Below are 14835 nucleotides of genomic sequence, written 5' to 3' on the forward strand. Positions count from 1 at the left end.
GCTCCAGCGGAGAAAGATGGGCAGTTTCTTCTCACGTGATTTACAGTTTCTTAAATCCTCTGAAGGGTCAGGAACAAGTTGGTTCCAATCGTCCAGGGTACAACATTACGATTCTGCATTGTGGTTTAGTAGCGAGGATTTTTCTTCTCATGATGTTCAGATATAATCTGTATTGAAGTCTGTAATCTTTGATCTTCTGCAACAAGTTTTTCTAGTGTCATTTCCTTTCAGGAAGCAAGTCTATGTCATCTGCATAGCAATAGTTGTTGATCAGTCTTCCTCCAATAGTGATGCCACGTTCTTCTTCCAAAAAGTCAGCAGTTCATCAGCTTCTCTATGGGAGAAGATAGAAAATCTCTTCCCATAAAGATTTATAGACTTTTAAATCTGATGGAGGTTCTCAATGGTTTGGAATTTACTCGATGGCAGGGCTTTAATGTAGCACAGGGATATCTGGTGGCATACTGCATTATGTGTTTGAACCCAGCAGCTGCTCTGTGGAAGAAAGATAAGGCATTCTGCTCCTAAAGGTTTACAGCCTTAGAGACTGGATGAAGGATTTACATGGGTCGGAACTGAATTGATGACATTGAGTTTTAATGTAAAACAGGTGAAATAGCCCAGTACGCATTTACCAAAATAGATCTCGAACTCTTTATTACAAAGATATTTGTCATGCTGCTGTTATGTTCTATTGAGTTGACAGTGACTAATAACTACCCTACGAACAATAGCTCTGAACCTTGTCCTATCTTGTGCCAATCTCACTGTCTCTGACACACTTGGCCCCATTGCCCCAGTCACTGTGCCATTCCATCTCATTCAGAGTCATACATATGTCATAGACATGGTCAAATATAGCAAAATTCTATAAGGAGAAAGATTTCCCTTAATCCTTCCATGTATACTTTTATATGATCCTAATCAAAAAACATACTGTGATGGGAAAGTCTGCAGTTAGGGACCTCTCTAAAGTATTCAAGAGCAACGGTGTCTCTCTGGAGACTAAGGTGTGCCTGATACAGACCATGGTTTTTGCAATCACTTGTTATGCATCAGAGAGTTGGACAAGGACTAGGGAGGATAGAAGGAGAATTGATGCCTTTGAGTTGTGGTGCTGGAGAAGAGTATTGAATGTACCATGGACTGCTAAGAAAACAAACAGATTCATCCTAGAGAGGGTTAAACCAGGCTGCTCCTTGGAGGCAAGAATTCTGGGGCTTCGTCTGACATACTTTGGACATGTTGTAAGGAGAGACAGGTCTTTAGAGAGGGACATCATGCTGGGCAGAGTGGAGGGACAGCGCAGGAGGGGAAGACCCTCTATGAGGTGGATTGATTCGGTGACTGAGGTAATCGGGATGGGTGTGTCAGAGGCAATGAGATGGGCACAGGATAGAGCAGGGTTTAGGGCTGTTGTACATAGGGTTGCTATGAGTCGCAAGCAACTCGACGACACACAACAACACAAACAACTCTGTTCTGCCTTGGCCTCCACTCTATTATAACTTTAGGTACATAGTAGCATTCTATTTCCTAAGATAGCTTCAATCCAATTTTCCATGTCTGGAAGGATAGAAATCTCTACAGTTATCAGCCTTAGATTTCCTGTCTCCTTCCTCTTCCAAATCTCCCTTATCTATTGTTATGCTATTAATTTTTTATACATTATTTACTTGTAACAAAGAAGCAGAGAATTTTCAATAGCTTTAAGGTTGGAATACTTGTTTAAAAGAGGAGATTTTCATTAAAAACAAATAAATGAAATAAAATTAGGGAGGGGAAAACCCCAACTTACCACACTCTATCTGTAAGGATGGGATATCCGGTAGCCTTGGAGGTAAACAAGTTATCACTGGTCATAGGGCAGTTGTTTCAAAAATTACTGAGAAACAAACCATGCCCATGTCAGTGTGGTTCGTGTATGCTTTGAATTGATTACAGCTCCTACGTCATTTGGCATATTAGAATTGCTTCATAAATTTTCTTGACTACTGTGTCAACAACTCTTCATAGCAACCCTATAACAACATTTCTGAACCTTGCATCATCTTCATGATCTCTGTCATGCTCAAGTCCACTATAGTCACTGTGTCAATCTCCCCCATTGAAGGGGTTCCTCTTTTCTATGACCCTATCGCTTTCCCAGCATGGTATTTTACAAAGGACTGGCCACTCCTGGCAGCAGACACTAATTATGTGAGATGACATGTTACATATTTTCCAAGACATATCTGTTTGGAATTTTGGCAATCTATGGGATATGCAGAATTTTCCCCCAACACTACAGTTCAAAGAAATCTACTCTTCTTCAATCTTTCTTATCTTTTTGGTCTAACTTTCAGATGCATTGGGAACAACTGAAAATACCAAGACTAAGACCAGGTATACTTTACTCTTTAAATTGGCCCTTGACAGCAAACTTTTACAATGCAAAACATATTTTTTAAAAAATTTCTTGACTACTGCACTCACAAAATTCTAGATCTTTTTATTCTTCTATTTATTACCACATTCATATCATCAGGGAAGCTCAATTTCACAGTAGTCTTACGTATAAGAGATTGCAACATTACGTGGTCCTGTACTATCTATCCTCACAAGAGTTAGTATGTTTGAGGCACTGTTGTAGCTACTGTGTCAATCCAGCTCATAGAAGATTTCAAATGTCCAGTATGATGTCCTTTGCTCAGCAAGTTCTTATTATACAAGCTACTTACTCTGATGATGTGGAAGATTTAGTTCCCAAGACAGTTTTATGTTTCAGAGAAAATTCAATTGTATATGTCATTGGGGGGGGGAGGGCTTAAATATACCTCAAGGGTATTTATCAGTATGCTAATTAGTAGATTTCCTGTTCCATTGTCAAAACAAAGCTGCCCCAGGCATTCACAAACTCCACTGGAGGTACTGGGAAGTGACCCAAGGAATGGTGGAGGTAGTAGAATGTAGCATGTGCAAGGAAGGTAAATTCTCACTGATGATATTTGATGGTGACAATTATAAAGTGATCATTATCCAAGCACAGTTTTCAGTAGCTGTCATAGTGAAAAATCATTAATGGTAGGATCTTGGTACCATTGTGAAGTCAATAATCTCCAAGACACTTTGTGATCACACTGACATATGGTGATCAGCAGACCACATGAGAAAAATTCACATCTTTCCATAGATTTCAGGTAGACTTCGATTTTGAAAGAGAATGAAGATGTTTGCTTCCCTTCAGCACGTTTGTATTTTTTTTCTTCCATATCCTTATCTCACACATTTTCATTTCAACCAAAATACACATTGGAAACACATACTAATACAAAATACACACTAGTATAACACTATGTTAGTAATTTATTGCTGAAAGCAGAATGACTCTAGACATTGGTGTACAGATATAGTTAGTACTCAGCTCACGAACAACTGAAATTCCAAAAGAATTCAATTGTTTGGAACTGTAGATGCTTTCCTGCATAAAGATGATGCTATAAATGTTTTTCTGGGTCCCAAAATAGCTGATTTAACTCACAATGTAGCTGACATGTTCTTTCCTACATACATAATAATACAAAATGTAGAAACCAAAGCTTTTGCCCCCTCTGGCTCAGATTTCCTGCTGTAAACCATCCCACAATCCCAGTTGTTTTTGGCATACATTCTTATTTAGTTTCCACTAGCATCGCTCTAAAGTTTATTTCTAATAAAATATACTGTTGTTGTTGTGTGCCGTCAAGTTGCTTGCAACTCATAGTGACCCTATGTACAACATCCCTAAACTCTGCTCTGTCCTGTGTCAATCGCACTGTCTCTGACACACCCATCCCGATTATCCCAGTCACTGAATCAATCCACCTCATAGAGGGCCTTCCCCTCCTGCGCTGTCCCTCCACTCTACCAAGAATGATGTCCCTCTCCAAAGACCAGTCCCTCCTTACAACATGTCCAAAATACATTAGACGGAACCTCAGAATCCTTGCCTTCAAGGAACGCCCCTATTTAACCCTTTCCAGGATGAATCTCTTTGTTTTCCTAGCAGTCCATGGTATCCTCAATACTCTTCTCCAGCACCACAGCTCAAAGGCATCAATTCTCCTTCTATCTTCCTTAGTCATTTTCCAACTCTCTGTTGCATAACAAGTGCTAGCAAAGACCATGGCCTGTATCAGACGCACCTTAGTCTCCAGAGAGACACATTGCTCTTCAGTACTTTGGAGAGCAGACTTTCCCATGGCAATACATCTTTTAATCTCCTGGCTACTGGTGCCAAGAGTGTTGACTCTGGAGCTAAGCAAACTAAAGCTGTGAACAGTAACTGTGGGGTCCCCAAGACTGTGCAGGATCCGTTTGGGCCCGAGACATATCTACACACCAGTTCTACAGGACACACCACCTTTGCTCTGGAAACATTACCCCTAATTTTAAGAGACACTGATCACAGCATAAGAAACTATCAGCAGTTGACATGTTTGGAACCACAGAAGTCAAGGAAGCTTCAGATATAAGCTATCAGATCAAGGGCTGGACAATGGGAGATGGATGTTGAAGGGAGTGGGTAGAAGTGGATGGGTATCATGGTGGATGGTGGAGCAGGGAAATAAGTGGGTAAAGACACGTGTGCCAAAGGCAGGGACAACACTGATACTAATGGTTAATTCCACAATAAGGGATATATCCTTCACTTTTTCTGTAAAATGCTGGTCTGTCTGATACTTCTCTAAATCTGAACATTCAGATTAAGACAGACTAGGAAGAAGGATTGGCCATCCACTTCTGAAGTAGCAGGCCTCTGAAAAGCCTATGTACAATAAAATATACATGATTAAAATTGGAAGAGAGATAAAATGTCAAAGGGAAGAGGGAAGTGAACATTTAGTTTAGAAATCTGGTGGAAAGTTGGTACCCACCTTTAAAAAACAAACAAAAAAATTACTTCTTTCTGATATGCTTCTATCTTCCTCCTTCCTCTTCTGTTCAACAACTCTCCCAAATACATTTTTGCTAACGCTGGTCTGTGCTATAATGAAATTTTTTCACATCTCATTCCATTCCTTATAGCTATAGCTGAAAGGAGTTTTCAAATGAAGGAAAATAGATTGATTAATGGCAAAAAATATTTGTTTCATGAATATGCTTTTGAGATGAAGGAGACAAAAGGTGTACAAACAGCAAAGACCTGTTCCCCAAAGTCAACCTAAGTTTAGTCTTTCCCAAGTGGTGAAACACACAAGAAGCAGCTGACTTTCTTGAGGGTAGCCTTTTAGGAACAACATCAAGCACAACTCTAAAGGGCTTCTGAGTCTCCGAAATTAAAAAAATTCCTCTGTTCTCTAGGGAATGTGTGTGTGTGTGTGTGTGTGTGTGTGTGTGTGTGTGCGCGCGCGCGTGTGTGCGCGCGTGCGCGCATTCCTATACTCACATATATGTGCAAGCACACAGGCATGTACACTCCTCTATACTTTTACAGAATAAAACATATACTTACTTTTGACCATTACCTTACCAGTCTGCATATCCTTTACCAAACTCTTCTTTGTTCTCTCCTTTTTATTAATGTTTTCAAAGATCTGATACTCTCTTTCATGCTAGTACTCAGACTCGCAGGGCAAAAAAATGAAAGGCTTATGGATTTCAGTCATTCTTTTGGAGTTGATTCTGGCATAACTTCAAATACTGATCAACATAATCAGAGATGCTAGTTTCCAGGCCCAGTCAACAAATATTTATTGAACACTTGCAATCATAAAACTGCTTTATTTCATGGGGAGACACAATGTGAAAAATAAACAAAAATTCTACTAATTAATTTCACCTCTGAAAAACTAATGTTGTCAAAGAGAAAACATACTTGGCAAATAGAATATTTTTGTTCTAAGATTTCAGAGTAAAAAAAAGTGTTTTAGGGAGTATGGATATGAGATGGCAAACTGATACTTTTGGAGCACTATCTAGAGAGGGCTTCACTGGGCAGATAAATGATCAACTCTTAAAGGAACCAAGGGTGCCTGTATTAACTGGGGAAGAGGATACTAGGAAAGAGAAGGGTGTGCAGTATGAGCACACCTGATGCATTTGGGAGAGGAGGAGAAGACCAGTATGACTATAGAGTAGAATAACATGAGGTCAGAGCTCACAGCATGTCAGATTGGGTTTAGCCATGTTAAACATCAAAAGAGCAAACACTTTTATTTCAGATGCTATGAGGACCCGTTGTCAGATTCTGAACAGAGATGGCCCTTAAGTGACTATGGGACCTTTTGTAGGCCACTGATAGATAACTATGGCTCTAAAATGCAAATGCGGTGCTAGGTTACTAAGAATTCTTTAAGCTACGAAAATGGATTACTGGACATCTATAGAAGATTAGGTTTCCACAGGCAGGTAGTTAATACAAAGCATTACCAAATATGTCACTTTCTTCTTTTTTACTGCTGTGAAAATTAACAGTAGTGACCCAAGAATGGCAGAGAAAGATGCCTAGGTGCATCAGGTGTCTATTTTACATAGTGGGGCTCAGACTACATATTCTGTGAATGGAACATCAATATATTGGCATGTGGAGAGATGGGCAATGATTATGGTGACTCCTAGAAGCTCTTGGGAATGTCTTAAGTGGGAGTGACAAAATCAACTGTGCATTTATCAGCCTGATTTTCCTCTTCCTGCTCAGGGACCTAGGAGTCACTTGTAGGAAAGAACAATGAAGAAGAAAAAATCAGGCATATTTGTTCCATATGTTGTTGCTGTTAAGTGTCATCAAGTCATAGATGACTCATAATGACTCCATGAATGAAAGACCTGAACACTTGCATAACTTTCATCGTTTCTCCATGTTCATAGAGTTTCCAGAGACAAACCATTTCAGAAGTGGATGCCACTCCTCACCCAAGCTTGTTTTAATCTGAGAGCTCCAACAAACTATCTGCCATGGGTAACCACTATCACATTTGACACATCAGTGTCTTAGTATTTAGCATCACAGCAACCACATGTTGCCTCTGTACAGCAAATGCACAGACCAGTGCTCTACCATTTAGAAGAACATTTGACAAAAACAAAACAAAAAAACAAAACACAAAACCAAAACCAGGTCTGAGGGCTGCAGATTAAAATTGCCCACCTTGGACTTGGTAGCATAACTTTCTGTTCACTACTCCAACCTAGCTCTGTCTACATTGTCCATATTAAACAAAAATCTAAAACCAAGTATTTTTATTTTATTATTTCATATCATGCATATAGTGTTCATTTTCAAGTCTGTTTGCTTCATTTCTATGAACTATGTTAACTTTCAATGGTTTCCCCCAGCATGTTTTCTGTCTAAATACAAAAAAGTGTGTGCCTTTATTTCAGTCACCTTTATCTTCTCTCCTCCTTTGACCATCTAGTTAAAAATCCTATGGCAATTTTACGTAGTATGAAATCCAAAGCCTTCACATTTTTTATATGTACAATTCATTGGTGAATAAGTAATCCTGCAATGGTCCATTTGCTAGCTTACCAGAGAAGATCTATATCTGGTTCATCTACTTTTAAATGTAAATTTATAAATAAAATTATCATTTTTAAGCATGCCTTGGAATTCTGTACTTCTCAGAGTTTTGGAGGTTTTTGGTTTTTGTTCCAGTCATACACTGACAAGTGCATAACCATTTTATTCTCTGCAAAGTCTGATGCTTACACTGTAATAATATGAGAGATGTCCTAGAAAATAGTAAATAAGCACAAATTCTATTTTGTGCATAGTAAAGAAGGACTAGAAGATCAAAAATCTATTTTATGTCTAATTCCAGCACTATTTCTGAAACCTATAGATGTTCCATGGATGTTTGTTAAAGGACCTAATGAAGAGCGAGTGAGTGCAAACACCAATGAATCATGAGTTTCATTGCCTGAGTCTATTTCAGATGATTTGTTATTGTTAAAGTACAAACACGACCCAGAAGCCAATGTGTATGTGAGAGAGTCTGCAAGGTATGAGGTAACCACAGCCAAAAACACAAACTAGTTCTACCCAGATGTGCTCACAAGAGCTTCAGATCAACACAAATGCAGAAGGGAGACCAATTCTCTCCCTAGATAATTTCCTTTTTACAGTCTTTGTTATTCTCAGTAACTGAATCCAGACAGAAAGAATATCAGACAAAAGCTATCACAATTTCACTATAACCTTCCCCTGAAGAAGAGGCATGTTTCTCACCACAGATGTTAGAAGAGTATGTCTTACCTCTGCAGCAGGGACTCCCTCTGGGGGGCGGCAGTGCAGGACAATCATGCCTTCAATGGGAACCTCCCTTCCTTGAGGATCTTGTTCAAAGTTTTTCCGTAAGTCTGTAAAGAAATGAGATACATGACACTGGGTTGAGGTCCAGTATTATCCACATTTACTGACAGAATAAATACTATAAAACAGTGAGCTTAATGCCACAAGCCACACATACACACAGAGGGAGAGGGAGAGGGAGAGGGAGAGAGAGAGAGAAATGTAGGCTTTCCAGAGTGAGGGGAAACCAATATTTCCCCCCCCCAGAATATTCAGAAACAAGTTAAAAAAAAAACACAACTTCTAACAAAATCTTTCTAATGCTTTCTATTTATGCAAAAGGGGAAAGAATCATTGAGGGTGTAGAGTAAAGGAAAAAGAGAAATTAAATACTCATTATTTCATGAGTCTTTGCCATCATTATCTGCTTAGCATCTAATGAAACACTCAGTCTAGTAAATTACCATCCACAGCTATTATGCTGTTGAGCTGTTCATGTACTGTTGTTGTTGTTATTGTTTTAATTAACTAAAGAAGGCATTATCAATCTATAACCTCTGCCATTCCCACAACCCTCTAAGGGGCTCTAGAGGATCATAATAGCGTTGAGATTACATATTAGTCTTTATTTGTAACCAGAGAGAAGGGGAAACATTTGACCACATAAAATCTATAACCTGTCCAACCAAACATATCATTAAAAAACACAACGCCCTCCAGTCAAGCAACAATGCCATGTATCTGTGTAGTGTCCTTCATGGAAGGCTTGAAGCACTTTGCAAACAAGCTGCACTATTAACCTTTTACACATGGAAGAGCGAAGCTTGGAGAGGTTAATTGGCCTGCCATTGGTCACAGACAGCATCAGGGGTAGCAGTGGGAAAAAATTCATTCTGCTTCCTGAAGTCCAGTCTCCCCTGCTAATCAGTAATACCTCCTTGTCATGGAAAAAGACACACATAGACAGTAGAGAAAGAGCTTCATTTGCATTGCTTTCCACTTGAGCATATGCTTCATTAAAAAAGGAGGGGAGTTGGCCTTTGCTTCTTTTGAGGTGTCATGACAACACATTGATAATTTCACAGCACAAGCATAATTCTTGCTGTCACTTGACAGCACAGGATAGCAGAATTAAGACAAGTTGTTTACAAGTCTTCCTCAAAGTAAAAGATTTCCTCCTCCCTCCACGACAATGTATTTTTCTTCAAATTGAGTATCTCAAATTATGGGCTGTGGATTTATTGATTTAATTTTCTTCAGTGCTTACAATAACATGAAATATGTTCCCTGTAAAGAGCAGAGCTCGAGAATCAGTTACATCTTTATAAATTTTATAAATACATTAAACTAGCTTTTAGCAAGTCAAAAAACACTCAATGAATAACAAGCACAGTAATCCATGAATCCACTTTCTTCTGAAGTTTACCCTTAATGTTTTCCCTATCAGAGGCATCCAATGTCTTCTGTCAGGAGGACTGTCTATATGGATGTATTCATTAGTACAGCTGAGGCAAACATTTTAAAAGGACTTGCATTAGAGGCAGGTGGATGATCCATCTTCTCATTTTTCTCCAATGTCCACCAAGTGGTAAAGCCAATTCTCTGGTATTTGATATTTGTAAAGTGCTTTTGGGATTGGAAACTTGTACTCAAAGTGTGGGTAAGGCCATATAAATGGTGGAGAAACTCTAAGTAAAGATGATTTGAGTGGAGGTACTATGTATAAACCTTTAATCAGGTTCATTTTCTCAACAATATGACCACAGATTCTCATCTGTTGTCTCCTAAGGTTTCTTCATGTCAGAAATCCTTCTCTACAGGACATTTTTATTCATCAGGATGATATTAAAATTAGTCTGGAATTAAGTGAGGTGTACCTAGGGCTACAAATGCCTAAGAATCAGAAGGTTCAAATGTTCCCGGTGACACCTCAGAAGAAAAGCCTTGTAAAAGCTACTGAAATCCACACAGAGCTCTGCCACCCAAAGGATTACTAGAGTCAATTCAACGACATATGAAAATGGTGAGGATGGCTCTAACAAGCAAAAGATCAGTTTGCCAATGGAAATGCTTGTGTTTCTGTAGCTTATGTTATTTTTATTTATTGTTTTGTCATATATAGAAATTACCACTTCCTACTAAATGATGATTGCTGCAAGATGTTGTTGTTAGGTGCTATTGACTCCTATGATCCTATGAAAAAGTTATCTAAACCATGCCCTATTTTATGTCATCCTCATGATACATGATATATTAGAGACAACTGTTATAGTCACTGTTTCAATCTTTATGAGGATGGTCTACTCTTTCTCTGACCTTTCAATTTTCCAAGTATCATGTCCTTTTCCAAAAACTGGCCATCCTAACAACATATCCCATGTATGTAAGGTCAAGCTTAATCATCCTTTCTTCCATGGAGTACCCTGCTTGCAATTCATCCAACATAGACTTGTTTGGTTTTTTTGCCAATCCCTGAGATATTCAGTATTCTCTTCCAATATTACAACTTAAAGGTATTGTATAAAAGGCAGGTATAATGTAGAGATGGCCAAGTCTGACCTCTACCCACTTCATTAAGATGATCTGTCCCCATTAATAATATCCATGTTGTTTGTTTTGTGTACAATTGAGTCAGAACTGACCCATAGCTGACTCCTTAGTGAGTTTAGAGGCAGTTAATTGTATGGGGGGAAATTATTCATTTTCCCGCAGAGCAGCTGGTGGACCTGAAGTGCATGTCTTTGCGATTGCAGCATAGCTTCTTGCCACTAGGCCATGGACAATCTCCTGTGCTAATAACTGCCTCTGAAAACCCAGCAGAGGATCATTTATGGGTCAGATCTGACTTGATAGCACACAACAACAACAACAGCATAATATCCACAATACCATACAAATAACTACATGGTCAGACATGCCACCCCATATGTTCCAGCACCTATTTCTATCAATCATTGGGTCCAATTTTCACTGCAAACTGCCTCACAGGCTTTACTCACAGTCATGGTGTTTATTAGAGAAATAGACTGAGGAGCTGGGGAGGCAGAGAATATCATGCAATGCAAGTCCAGATTTAGTCCGACAGTCCCAAACCAGACTGACAAGACACAATTATTCAATTAGTTCTGACAGCTTCTCAGTCAACAAGTGAAAGTCTAGATTCAGTTAAGCAGCACAAATGTACCTCTAGGCTCCTCAATTGTCTAACAAACTTTGTCTCAGAGTAGTTATAAATCAGCTTTTCATTAAATCATCCAGGAAACAAAACCTTTAACTGTGGCTGCATCTCCAGGGTTCCTCTGGCAACAGCTTGCCACAATTATGTCACAACAGTACCACAATCTCTTCACCCTCTTTCCACCATCATCTCTTACACTGTCTTCATTGTCTCCTATAGTGTGGAAAGTGCTCTCCCTTTTATTGGTTCCACAGCTGTTGATGATTTGCAAGATCATGTGTCCATAGTTAAGGTAGCTAGGGACGTGCTTCATAAGGTTGATAATCGTATGGCTGGCCACAAAAGCCAATTTTCAAGGGTTGTAACAGCACAGACATCAATTATTTTGTCATACTTATTCATTATCCAACTTTCTCATGCATAGGAAGTAACTGAGAAGACTTGAACAACATGTAATAAATAGACAACACATAACAATCTGTATTCAACCAGAGATGGTTGTTGCTGCTATATATAACCAAATTTATCCAACTTACAACTCACTTCCCAGTAGGTTTTTGTTATTGTTGTTACATGCCTTCGAACCACCTGTGACCCATAGTAATACTATTTACAATAGTTCTGAAACCTGCCCTATCCTGAGCCAGTCTCACTGATTCCAACACAACTACCCCCATTGCCCTAGTCACTGTATCAATCCACCTCATCTGGGTCTTACACTCCTGTGTTGTCCCTCCACCCTTCCAAACATGATGTTCTTCTCCAATGACTAGTTCCTCTGGCCTAGGTGTTGAGAGTACGTGAGACAGAGCTTAAAAATTCTAGCCTCTGAGAAGAACCTTGGTTTCACCTTCTTCAGGATAGAACTATTTGTTTCCTGGGCAGTTCATGGCAGTTCGTGGGATGTTCAAGACTCCTCCTCTCCAGCACCACAATTCAAAGGTATCCTTTTTTTGACAATCTTAGTCGTTGTCCAACTCTTTAATGTATAGCAAGTAATTGCAAAGACCATGGCCTGGATCAGATGCACCTTAGTCTCTAGACTGACATCATTGCTTCTTAGTACTTTAGAGAGGTCCCTGACAAGGTTTTCTCAGTGCAATTTGTCTTTGGATTTCCTGATTGCTAGTGTCAAGAGGGTATATTGGGGAGCCAAGAAAGCGGTAATTGTTAACAACCTCAATCTCTTCCTCATCTACCATGCTGCTGCCAATTGGCCCAGTGGGAATCTTTGTCTTCTTGATGTTGATCTTCAATCCATATTGAAGACTACAGTCCTTGACCTTCTACAGCAAGTGCTTCAGGCCAGCCTCAGTTTCAGCAAGCAAGGTTGTGCCATCTGCATAACCTAGGTTGTTGATGAGTCTTCTTTCAATTCTGATGCCACATTCCTCCTCATAAAACCCAAGTTTCCAAATGATGTGTTCTGAATACGGTTTGAAAAGGTATGGGGAAAGGGTGCATCCCTGATTCACTCCTTTCCTGATTTTTGAACCATGAAGTGTTTCCTTCCTCTGTTCTGAAGACTGCTTCCTGGTCTGAGTATAGGTTTTGAATGAGCACAATCAAGTGTTCTGAGATTTCTATTATCTTCCAAGTTATTGTTGTTGTTGTTAAGTGCTGTTGAGTTGCAGGTGACTCATAGAGAACCTATGAATGAAAGTCCTGGACACCTCCTGTATAACTTTCATCCTCTCTCCAGGTTCATAGGGTTTCCAGAGGCAAGCTATTATGGAAGTGGATACCACTCCTGCTTCCAAGCTTGTTTTAATTGGGAGCTTCACCAAACACTGTCACCATGGCTAGCCATTCTCGCATATGACTCATCAGTGTCATAGTGTTCAGCTTCACAACAACCACGAGTTACCTCTGTACAGCAAGTGGACATACCAGGGTTACACAACCTAGAAGAATGTTTCACCAAAAACAATTAAAGTTAGGCTTGAGGGCCATGGAGGAGAGTCACCCACCTTTGGCTTGGGAGCATGGCTTTCTGTCCACTAGGCAGACTGCTTTTTCTTTCTATGCTGCTGGTGATGGTGGTGGTTAGCATACCTCAATTGTCATGATCCACACAGTCAAATTCCTTGACATTTCTCTAGTACTCTCGGCTTTTTGCCAAGATCCATCTGACATTGCCAATAATGTCTCTAGTGTCATGACCTCTTCTTCTAAACCCAGTTTGTATTTTGTAGATGTAGTTGTTCAAAATATTTTTGCATAATCTTAAGTAGGATTTTGTTTGCATTTGGTATTGTTCAATAATATCCACACATCACTTCTTTTTTTTTCTTTAATGGGAATACATATGGACCTCTTCCAGTCAGTTGTCCTCCAGATTTCTTGGAACAACTTGGTGAACACATCCAGGGTAACATCTGTCTGTTGAAATATGTCAGTGGATATTCCATCAATTCCTGAAGCCTTATTTTTTGCTAAGTCCTTCAGAGCAGCTTGCAATTCCTCCTTCATCATCACCATTGTATCTTGGTCATAAACTGTTTCTTGAGATTCTTTTGGGTCAAATAATTATTTTTCATACAGTGACTCTATATACTCCTTCCACTTTCTTTTAATGCTTCCTGTATCATTCAATATTCTGACCATGACATCCTTAAGTATTAAAACTCAAGGCTTGCATTTGTTCTTTAGTTCCTCAGCTTAAGAAATGCTGAGTGAGTTTAGTACTTTTGATTTTCTGGCTCCAGCTCTTTGCACATTACATTGTAGTATTTTGCTTTGTCTTCCTTAGATTACCTTTGAAACCTTCTATTCATCTCCTTATCTTCTTGATTTCTTCCCTAGAGGCAGTAAATTGCATAAAAGGAGATTGTTTATCTTTGTCCTGCAGAGCAGCTAGTAGAATCACTAATATACTTTTGGCCTGGCACCACAACCCTTTACCACTAAACCACTAAAATACCCCCCTATTCAACCAAAGGAGACACAAAACTCTAATAGTAGATATTTATACTTTATTTTGCAATTCTATTTCCTCTGTTCTATTTGAACAACTGTTCTTTGGTCTATAAGTTTTACATGAACAAAATTATGTGTTCAAAACTTTAATTTTCCCTCGATGTTGCCCATAATTGTATCACTGATCCACACAGTTAATGTATTTTTTATAGTTAATAAAATACAAACATAAATCTTTTTAGCATTCTCTGCTTTCAATCAAGATCTATCCATATCAACAATTACATATCTCTTGATTCACAGTCTCTTTTAAATTTAGTCTTAATTTCTGGATGTGGTACTCAAGCCAATTTATAATAATCTTTATTAACATTGTACTTCCATGTGATTTTAATAATATTGTTCAATAATTTCTGAACTCTATTGGATTACCTTTGTTTGGAATGTTGTTGTTGTTATGTGCCATCGAATCGCTTGTGACTCATAG

General features: G+C 39.0%; 1 protein-coding gene across 1 annotated transcript in view; it reads right to left on the minus strand.

Annotated features, from left to right (window-relative positions):
• Positions 1-14835, minus strand: part of UNC5D (unc-5 homolog D (C. elegans)) — a gene marked incomplete at its 5' end in the record, with an annotated part of 423355 nt that overhangs the window by 342932 nt on the left and 65588 nt on the right. Inside the window, one exon of the mRNA XM_006896652.1 lies at positions 8216-8319. Coding sequence (XP_006896714.1) covers positions 8216-8319 — 104 coding nt within the window. The remainder of the gene's footprint in view (positions 1-8215; positions 8320-14835) is intronic.

The sequence above is a fragment of the Elephantulus edwardii genome, unplaced genomic scaffold (assembly GCF_000299155.1).
Source record: "Elephantulus edwardii isolate Elephantulus edwardi_28Jun2011 unplaced genomic scaffold, EleEdw1.0 scaffold00187, whole genome shotgun sequence".
NCBI lineage: Eukaryota > Metazoa > Chordata > Mammalia > Macroscelidea > Macroscelididae > Elephantulus > Elephantulus edwardii.